This window comes from Mus caroli, chromosome 16, assembly GCF_900094665.2.
Source record: "Mus caroli chromosome 16, CAROLI_EIJ_v1.1, whole genome shotgun sequence".
In the NCBI taxonomy this organism is placed as follows: Eukaryota; Metazoa; Chordata; class Mammalia; order Rodentia; family Muridae; genus Mus; species Mus caroli.
The window spans coordinates 5405925-5417016 of NC_034585.1; the positions used below are offsets into that span (position 1 = coordinate 5405925).

Below are 11092 nucleotides of genomic sequence, written 5' to 3' on the forward strand. Positions count from 1 at the left end.
ATCTCGTTACGGATGGTTGTGAGCCACCATGTGGTTGCTGGGATTTGAACTCTGGACCTTCGGAAGAGCAGTCAGGTGCTCTTACCCACTGAGCCATCTCACCAGCCCCAACTTGTAGTACTTTTAAGAAGGAAGGACAAGAGGCCAGGGAGGCTATTCTCTTCTGGTTCCCATCCTTGGTTCTGAGTGAAGATTAGGAGAATACATAGGAGATGATGTAGTACTTAGTTTCAGGTACTACAGTAGTACTTAGGGATGGACTACAGGGGAGTTGTGTCCTAAAATAATTGGGAAAAAGGTTTCATTTTGGCTTTAACTCAGAACTTTATGTTCCTAATAAAAACATTACTTTTGGTCTTGTGGTATATGTAGCACAGTTGGTTGAATGCCTGCCTACCATGTCCTGAATTAAATATAGCACTGTATATACTAAGCGTGGTGGACCTAGCTCTCAGGAAGAAGTGGATTTTGGTGAGGGAATTCTGCCTCTTAACCTAGTTTTGGACAAGGTCCTTTGAGTCTGTTGGGATACCTTCTTTGCTGACTCACAGTTTTATATTCAAAACCATTAAAGGACTGAGGATGTACTCAGTGGCAGAATAGGAATATAGTATGTGCAAGTGTGCAAGCTTTGAACTCTGGCACCAAAACCAAAATGAAACCAAAAACCTGATGAATTTTGGCTCTGAATTATGTATGAAGATACTGCACAGAATGTTTCCAATGCATGCCGCTGCTATGCTGGGAAATCCAGACTTTAAAATCATTTTCATTTTATATTTTTGAAAACATTTACCAGATGAAACATGGACTATTCACTGTGGCTGTTGTAAATAAGGAAATGAATGTGTTGTGGTTAAAGGGTGGTTTGGCAGTTTGCTAGTTTTAAAGCTTCACTCACCTTGAGGTTTATGGTCCTTTTCTTTTTCTTTCTTTTTTTTAAGATTTATTTATTATACATAAATACGCCAGAAGAAGGTATCATCTCATTATGGGTGGTTGTTAGCCACCATGTGGTTGCTGGGATTTGAACTCCGGACTTTCAGAAGAGCAGTCAGTGCTCTTACCTGCTGCGCCATCTTGCCAGCCCTTACGGTTCTTTTCTATAATGACTTTGGTTTTGGTAAAAGAGTTTAGGATAGAAAACTTTCCTACAGATTTTGTGCCCCCTCCCCCTTTTTTTCTTTTTTCTTCTGTTTTTTTTTTTTTAAATCTGAACTGGATACCTATACTTCAGAGTTTTGAGTTTTCAGGTGTAGATGTGGTTCATCAAAAAATGTGTTTTATGTTTTGTTAACAAATTTAACATTCTTAAAAGATAAATTTTCCCCATTCTATTTAGCACAAACCTCTCCATTTAGGAGCTTGGAAGAAAAGCATTTCTTTAGGTAGGGTGGGTTTTTAAAAACGTGATTGCTTTGACTTTACACTTTCCTTTCTTCCCAAGCGGTAGTGTTACCTATTGATAGATTTCCTTTATAGACTGCTCAGCTTTTTGAGAATCACTGAAACTCTCTGTAGGGCTTCTCATCGTCACCTGAGCTTATCTACTTTCTAGGATGGCTGGTCCTGTCTTTCCTGTAAGAGTTGGAACGTGCTTCATGAATAGCTTTCTTTGAAGATGGAGTTCATGTATTTTAGGAAATAAGAAAACAGATACTGATTCACGTGGTGACTTAGGTTCTATAAGGGACACTGGAGAAATGATCTTACTCTTGGCTTTTTATAACTGTGAAGTTAGATTTTCAAAGTTATAATGGTTTGAATTTTGGGGTTTTAAAAACAGGGTCTTTCTGTGTAGTCCTGACTGTCCTGGAGATTGCTCTGTAAGATTGACTGTCCTTGAACTCTTGCTTCTGCCTTTGCTGGGTTGAGGGTTGTGGGTGCTGGGAACTGAGAAGAAATTCTCTACAATTCTGAGGTGAGGCATCTGTGTTTTTTGACTCTTGAATAAATACTTACCAACTACTAAGCCTTGTTGCAGAGTCCTGCTTGTATCATATAGCTATACTACGGTCATCTTGCCTTTGGGAATGAGCATTGGGGATTGAGTCTAGAACTTTCTTCACGTTAAACTAGTTGGTGCTGTATTTAACTATTATTCCTACTTTTTTTTTTGTAAAGTTAGATTTACTCACTGGGGATCTCTGTCTGGATGATTTATCTTAGTGAGGTACACCTCTTCATTTATTGTATGTCTTGTTTTTATAACTGTGAAGTTAGACTTTCAAAGTTATAAATTCTAGAAGTGACACTGGAGAAACGATCTTACTTTTGGCTTTTTATAATCCCCTTTACAATTTACTCTGAATTGGGGTCCAGCATAGCTGCATAGTGAGACCTTGTCTCCTAAAAGAAAATAAAAGATACTTCATAAATCTTCTGCTAGCACAGTAGCTAACTTGAAAAACAATTGGAGTGTCTTTTAAGCTTTGAGATACTGCTCCCAATAACTAAGTAGAATCACTGAAGGGTAGTGGACATTTTGCTGAACTGAGTTTCCGTATGCACTAAGGGCTGGTCTGGAGAGGAAATGATTACAACTTTTCAGAAAGCTGCTGGATGCAAGCAGACTGCACATACATTGAGGGCAGTGAGTGGTGTGGGGACAGTAGTTCCTATTCAAGGGTAGATGTGATTTTGTTTCTCAAGTGACAGCTAATACTATAAAATTGGCTAAAGTTTGTCAGTTTGCTTTTGTTAAAGAAAAGTAGGTTCTCTATTTGTGTGTACAGTTTTTATCTAGTGCCAGGTGTTCAAAAATCAGTTTTAGAATTAGGGCTTGAACTCTGAATTTAGACTTTGATGATGAAATGTTTTACATTTTATTTTCTAGACAGGGCTTCTCTATATAGCCCTGTATGTCCTGGAACTCAATTTATAGACCAGGCTGGCCTCGAACTCAGAAATCCGCCTTCCTCTGCCTCCCAAGTGCTGGGATTAAAGGTGTGCGCCACCACCACCTGGCTCAAGTTTTACATTTTAATTGTCAGAATTTTTTTTTTTTTTTTTTTATTAAGAGAAACAACTGCTCTTATTTGATTTTATTTATGAGCACACTGTAGTTGTCTTCAGATACTCCAGAAGAGGGCATCAGATCCCATTACAGATGGTTGTGAGCCATCATGTGGTTGCTAGGAATTGAATTCAGGACCTCTGAAAGAGCAGTCAATGGTCTTAACTGCTGAGCCATCTCTCCAGTCCTCTGTTTTACATTTTAAACGTGACTAAGATAAATTTTAGATTATTAGAGTATTTGTGGGTTTAGAATGCTCATAATAGTTCATTTTGGTTAACACATAAAATGGTTTTCTTTAGGAGCAAATATAGCATAACTGTAATGATCACCTTATTGTTTTCCTTTTCTTTTTTTCTAATAGAAAGTGTGGATACCCATCAGCGAAGTTTTGATATTGGAATTCAGATTGGCTATCAGCGACGCAATAAGGATGTGCTGGCCTGGGTAAAAAAGCGCAGAAGAACTATTCGTAGAGAAGATTTGATCAGCTTCCTGTGTGGAAAGGTTCCACCACCACGAAACTCTAGAGCTCCCCCAAGACTGACTGTAGTGTCCCCTAACCGAGCTACTTCAACGGAAACTAGCTCATCTGTAGAGACTGATTTGCAACCCTTCCGGGAAGCCATAGCTCTGCATGGTAAAGCCGTTTAACATACTTCTTTGGAAAATGATTAAGAGTGTGCCTGTGGACCCATTTTCATGGTTAGGGTTAGGTGCAGATAATGTAGTCAGTTTTTGTCTGTACATTAATTCTTGTTCTAGAAGTGTTGAAATAGAATGCAAGCTAAGAGCATACATTGGCAGCCCATTTGAAAGGTTACTTTGAGCTTATTAGTATTACAGTAATTATTTCTATATCACTGATTGAATTCATTTTTTTCACTCACATGTTGTACATGTTTTCTTAGTCTTTCTTGAGTCAAAGGGCAAGTCCTTGCATCTTACTTTTATTTACAGTTGCTTGGAGTGTTTCATATATGATAGTTAAGTAAGGCAGGTAATTGTTGAGTTGGTTCTCATGGGAGCTGCCTTTAACACTTTTTATCTAGTATAGATACTGAGAGTTGATAACCCAGGGCAGGGCAGGAAGTTGGAGAAGTCACACTCCCTCAGACCCATATTGTTTAGGTAGACAGGATGTGAGAGGTGTAGTCCGTGGCCAAGTCATCACTATTCCCCTGGCCAGATCTATTGTGCAAATGTGTAGTTGGCTCAGAGGACCTAGTATTCTTGAACAGACCAGTGTCCTCAGTGATAAGTCTGCTGTTGCTATCTACTACAGACTTTGCTATGAGAGGAGGTTCCTTACTGTATGACATGGTAGGCTGCTATGAGCGAACCACAACCAGGTAAGACCTGCTTGAAACCAAGATGGACACATGATCAAGCAGGTGACTAACCAGGGAGGAGTGATCGAGTTAGGTCATGCATCCTATTAATAGCTAACATTTTTTGGCAGAGAAGTGGTCATAGGTCATTTAAAATAAGGCTAATCTGCTAATAAACAATGGGTTATGTAAAAATGGCTTCCATGTCATAGAAATGTTAATGTCTCCAGAGACCATTCTCCCTTGGCATCCAATCTTAATTTATTTTCTCGTGTCCCTAATGAAAAGATGGGAGCTAGAAGAGTGTGACCTCCCTCCACCCCACTTCAGATTTACTTGTAAATTAAAACACTTACTTCAAGAAGAAGTTTGTAGGAATGCAATTCTTAGGACTACATACTTTTTCTAATATTCACATTATCAGAACTTTTGAAACTCAGGAAAAAATGAGGTGGATTAGTGTGTCTAATTTCCCCTTAAATTTGGAAAAACTATTACAAGAGATGTGTATATAATGTGGCAGATTAATTTAGTGAGTGGCAACAGGTGATATAGTTTCTTTTCTTAAATATTGTCATTTTCTTAAAGTGTGGTTTATGATTGAATTTATACTTAATATTTTTCCTGGATAGTAATATCCTCCAGTGACAGTTTAACAAAACAAAAGCTATGCTTGCTAGATAACCATGCCAGGTAGAGAGAGGGCAGCCCAGATCCCAGGAGGAAGCAAACTCTTATGCTTTCACTGGCAGCAGCTTTGCAGGTCAAATTTGTTCAACCTGTGACTTTTACTATGCTTTGAACTTTGAGAGTTTGTAAGATATCATTATAGAAAGCACTTACTTATGTTTAAATTAGGATGGCATTAATAAGCACAAATCCAGTAAAAATAAGTTTTGCCTATGGTGAACTTAGAGTAAAACACTAATTCAATACAGTTTTGAGTCCTGTACTTGTATTTGACAGGTTCATACCTCTAAAGTCATGTAACTAAATAGTGTTAGACTAAAGATTTAGGGCCTCTTCATAATTATTTATAGATGCAATTATATTTGAATATTGTGTTCTACTGTATACTGTGGAGAATCTGGTTTTGATGATTTAAATGAGGATAATTGGATTAGATTAGTAACAGGGCATTGTTAATTAAGTGGTAAGGTGAGGAGTGACTACATGGTATCCTTAACTGTAATGAAAGTGATTGAAATATATATTTGAAAAGAGCTTAATTAGGGTAGAGATACTATACCAGAGTTTGTGTGTGTGTATTATTTGCATAGTCATTTTTGAAATACAAAGTCAAATTACAGTTTTCAGAGAACTGCATTGATGAGTGAGTTTAAATACATGAAATTTTAGAGCAAGGAGGCCAGGAGAAAGAATGTGTTTAGGCAGATTTGCATTTGCACTTTCAGTGGAGGCAAACATGTTCCTCACCTTTGTATGAACGGGACTACTTCCCTCTTAAGTGTGTTCCTTAGTTCCTGGAACCCCTCTACCAAAAAGATCTATTGACATATAAAGCCTATCTTTATTGGGAGAAAAATAGTAGGGACTTTTGAGTTGATTGCAGACATGTAGACAGGAATGCCAAGAGACCCCCCCTGAGAGGTAACTCATCAGCTGGGAACTGTGAGATTTAGGAAAAGTTTTGATTTAGAGTTAGAGTTAGAGTAAAGTTTAGATTTAGAGTTAGAGTAGACTGACTCTATTTCAACATTTCCAACATTTGGTTTTTTTTTTTGTTTTTTTTTTTTAAGGAATGGACTAAGAAAAAGACTTTGCACAGAAGTATGTAATAGAAAGTAAATATACATTTTAAAGCTATTTTACAAATTGCTTTATAAACCCTAACTAGTATAGAGGATGATGTCTTACATGAAACAAAATGCTGAAGATTTGAGGCTCTACTATTGGGAACTTAAGGATACATCCTTACTAATGAATGGATGGATCACTGGGTATTTGGCAGAGTCCTTTTCCCCCCTTTAAAAACAAAAACAAAAACAGATTTGAGCAATAAAATGCCCACTTGACCCAGATAGAAGTAGGTGAAGTGTTTGGTTTCATTTGTCACAACTACTGAAGGAATCAAGGAGCATGTTGCAGAACCACGCAGAGCGGTACTTTTTGTCAAATTCCTTTTTGATAAAGTCTGTATATTAGACTTCTCCAGTGCCTGAGTAGTAGCACATTCCAAGTCCTGTTGCTTCTCTTCTGACATGCCTGCGGTTTTCATTACTGCCTTCCCAGTGTACATTCTAGACCGTGGTCACCACGAGCCAGGGCTGGGGAGGGATTGGTGCTACTCAGGCTGAAAAGGAAAGTAGGTAGAGTTCCTCTAGGACAGAGATTTTCAGGATGTCGGTTTTGACCAACACTTTGGGGGCCAAATGACCCTTTCACAGGGGTCACCTAAGACCATTGGAAAACAGTCATATTTATATTATAGTTTATAACAGTAGCAAAATTACAGTTATGAGGTAATGAAAAGAATTTGATGTTGGGGTGGGGTCACAAAAGCTAATAAAGGGTTAGAGCGTTAGGAAGGTTGAGAACCACAGCTCTATAGGATTATTTTGTTGTTGTGCTCTGGCTGGCTGGGACTCACTGTATAGAACAGACTGGCTTCAAATTCATAGAAATTCACTTGCCTCTACCTCCAGAGTGCTGGGATTAAAGGGATACACCATCACTTACAATTTTTTTTTTTAAACAAGATCTCATTCCATGACCCAGAAAAATATTCCAGTTCATGCTCATGAGTTTCAGTAAAAACTAAAGTAATGGTGGTTAACAACCTGTAAGACTTGTGTTTTATTTTTTATTTATTTATTATTTTTTTGATACAGGGTTTCTCTGTGTAGCCCTGGTTGTCCTGGAACTCACTCAACCTGTAAGACTTATAAGACTAACCTGTGCTTTTTTTTTCCCATTGGTCACTTTCCTGTAGCATATTGCTTATTTCCTATGTTCTGTAAGACTTAGTTATTAGACATTACATTCACAGAAAATGAAATATATAGGCTAATGCCAAACTGATAGTTTTTTTGTTTTTGTTTTTGTTTAATTCTCCTGTTAAAATCGCATTGAAAATGTACCATATTTTCCTTTTTATATAAACAATTCACATAGACCAAAAATACTCAGAGTACTTTTATTTTTTTTTTCTTCCTACCTTTCTGACATCATCCTTTTCTAGGGTTTGTCATCTTTTACTAGGTAGGCCTCTGAAAACAATTTTATTTTGGGGGAGGGGCTCCTTGACTGATCTGAATTAGATTTTACAAGATTTCTTTCTACAGGCTTTTTTAGGGGCGCTCTTACTCTTAGCTTCCTGATCTCTGCTCTCATTTAGAATTCCCTAGGTACACACCCTGTTTTGTTTGGGCGTTTGTTTTGTTTTCTGCACATTCAGGGTGTCCTGGGAACATTTGCCACAGATGACATTTCCTCTTTTTTTTCCCCCTTCCTCAGTACCAGGGCTTGAACCTAGGGCCTTGTGCATACTAGGCTAATGCTATAACCACTGAGCTGTACATAGGTACATCAGGTGACGTTCCACACCAAACTCAGCAAATGCATGCCATCTCCTTGTGGCTGTTCAGCAGTCTATGTAGTCTCTAGAAGTCAATCAGTGAGAAGAGTGCTGCCACTTTCTGTTGAGACAAACAACTGGATGATTTATTTTAATGTCTTGGATTTAGTGGTTTTCCTGGGAAACAGAAATGGCTATCTCCATTTAGTGTGGCTATGGGTTTGGGGAATGGTCTCTGGAGGAGGCGTGTTTGGTCTTAGAGTAATCTGCCCTTGCTGTTGTTTATGGGGTGATTTAGGTACCAGAGACTGCTTTTATAAAACCATTGGAATGATCTTTTCTCTTTCCCTCCCTACTTCCTAAGGTTTTCTTGTGGTCCTGCAGGGGCAAGTAGAAATCCATTGTAGATGCTGGAGAGAAGGCTCAGGCAGTAAGAGCACTGACTGCTCTTCCAGAGGTCCTGAGTTTAATTCCCAGCAACCACATGGTGGCTCATAACCATCTGTAATAGGATCTGATGCCCTCTTCTGGTGTGTCTAAAGACAGTGATGTACTCACATAAAATAAATACTTCTTAAAAAAGGAAAAAAATTTTTGAAAGAAGAAACAAAAAGAGGGGCTGGTGAGATGGCTCAGTGGGTAAGAGCACCCGACTGCTCTTCCGAAGGTCCAGAGTTCAAATCCCAGCAACCACATGGTGGCTCACAACCATNAAAAAAAAAAAGAAACAAAAAGAAATCTATTGTAGTCTGGTGTTGAGCTGGGATCAATATTCCAGCCCTGCTGGTAATATCTTGAATCTCGAGTTCTTTTCACAAATCTCCTCATTGACTTGTTTATATTGTAAAGCTAATCATGTGACTTACGACACAGCTTCTCTCCTTTTTTTTTTCTCCTCATCATCATTTTTAACCCAGGCGCCATCTGAATTTACGACCTCCTGACTCATACTCTTGAGTGTGGGATTACAGATACACACCACCACATCTGGCCTGTTGTCCCCCTTTCTTCCCTTTTTCTTTTTTAATTATAAGACAGTGTGTATCTTAACGTCTAGACTCACCAAGAACTCTGATAACTTTGAACTCCTGACCTTTATGCCTTCACTTCTCAAACTCTAGGATTATAGGCGAGGATCTTTTTGTTTTGTTTCTGTTTTTGAATGTAGTTATTGTAGTAATATTGTCTTGGTTGGCCTATAGCTCAGTATGTAGTTATGTGGAAAGGTTGCCCGCAGCTCTTGGGCGAGTTTCCTTCCTCTCCAGTACTGGGATTAAAAGTATGTGCCATTACACCTGGCTTCCTACTCTTAAAGCTTTTCTTGAACTGGGTCTCATTGTGTTTGCATATTGTACTGATGATTGCGGTTGTATTGTACCATTCCTTTTGGCTTTCATAGAACCTAGCAAAAAATATGGTGTAACTGTGTTTCTGAATTACCATATGGGTAAATAGGTCTGAGAGGTGTGGGTATAAATAGCCCTGTGGGGGCTGAGAACCTTTGGAAAGTGGGAGAGAGTAATTTGTGGGAAGGAATCTCACATTAGAATCTCACATTAGGTATTTTGCAGGGCCTGAGAATAAAACCACAAGAGCTAGTCTTTTTTAAAAATGTCATTAAACAATCTACCCTAGAATGTCAACTGGTAGTGTTACTGTGCAGGTCTTGTAGAGAGAGCTAGTCTTTGGTGTATACTTTTAAAAAAAAGATTTTTTTATCTTGTGTATACTAAAAAGATGTTTTTTGAAGTTTGGTCTTCTTACTGTGGAGCCTGGGTTGGTCTGGAGCTTGCTGTGAAGACTAGGCTAGCTTTGAATTTTTAGCTAGTCATCCTTTTTGCTCTGCCTCTTAATTGCTAGGATTGCACACCAGGGCCTTTTTAGTATGCTGTATGTCAGTAGAAAGCCCAAAGGTTCCTCATTTAATTAATGCTCACCTACTCTGTGTTATTGGTTCATTGATGGAGAAAGGCTAATTTTGTTAAGGCAGAACAGGTTAGTAAGTGATAAAGTAGATTATTTGGGATCTTTCTGGCTCTAAAAATTGTTCTCCTGCCCACTGTTCCTCTATTTATAGTTTTAGGGAGTCTATTTCTATTGACTGTATTTTTTTCCCCCTCCTGGGCTTGGGTGGGTGGGAAATTGCTAAAGCAATTTCAGAAAATTTTCAGAAAATATTTAAATTTTATGTGTCTGGGTTTCTTTTATCAGTGAATCTGGGTTAAGTGTATTGGAAGGTATATGCTTTGTGGCCAGTTTTATGTACCTTTAGCTTACTGTGGTAGGAAGAGCATAGCAACGTGTAGGCCACAATATCCTATGTAACCTTGGGCAATCTGCTTAAGATCTCTAATACCATCTTTGTAAAAGTGATCTCCTTTATATGAGAACCAACTAGATTGCTTACCTATCCCTCCAGTGATCCCATGTAAATGTTCTTGCTTCTGACAGCCACAGCTTTTTTTTCCTTGACTGTAGTAAATTATAGCTATCACTCCGTTGGGTTAATCTTGCCTACATGTATGGTTATATATCATTTGTGTGCATTGCCTGTGGAGGCTAGAAGGCGGCTTTGGATTTCATGGAACTTGAGTAACAGATGGTTGTTAGCTACTGTGTGGGTGCTGGAAATCAATAGAAGCTAGTGGTCTTAACCTTTGAGCTATCTTTCTAGCCTCTGCTGTGTGTGTCTCCCCAGTTTATTACTAAATCTTGAGCTTAGTTCCTGTGAACAAGCTGGAGAAGTTGGTTCTGAGTTGCCCTGTTGAAACTAGTGCTATTTGGAGAGCTTTAGTCTGAAGCCTTCAGGGTTGTCATCATGGAGATAGGTGCAAGGGTGCATAGTAGGAAGGCAGGCACATTCCAGAGAGAGGGAAGGTTTGTTAACTAAAACTTTACTCATTTGAAAACTATTTAAACTTCATTCTCCTAAAACAGTTGGTTGCTAACTCTGGTCCACACTGACTCTTAAAACTTAAAGATGCTTTTATTCCAAAAATTATTTTGATGACATTCTTGACTTTTATGCTAGACTTAAATCCATTTGGCTTAAATCGTTTTAAAAGTATTGCTATTTTCGTTAAATTTATGGTGGAACATTGTCACTGATGAAAATTATTGCTCTTGGCATTTCAATTTAAGATACCGTGTTCTCAATCTTAGGTTTTGTGTGTGTTGAAAAGTCAGTGGAAAAAAAAAAAAAAAAAA

The 11092-nt window shown here is 38.3% G+C and overlaps 1 protein-coding gene and 1 pseudogene across 1 annotated transcript in view; one reads left to right on the plus strand and one right to left on the minus strand.

Annotated features, from left to right (window-relative positions):
* The window catches only part of C16H16orf72 (chromosome 16 C16orf72 homolog), a 29440-nt gene that overhangs the window by 9137 nt on the left and 9211 nt on the right, over positions 1–11092 (plus strand). The window contains exon 3 of the mRNA XM_021185495.2: positions 3381–3656. Within this exon, the coding sequence (XP_021041154.1) occupies positions 3381–3656 (276 nt within the window). The remainder of the gene's footprint in view (positions 1–3380; positions 3657–11092) is intronic.
* LOC110311911 lies at positions 6274–6607 on the minus strand (annotated as a pseudogene).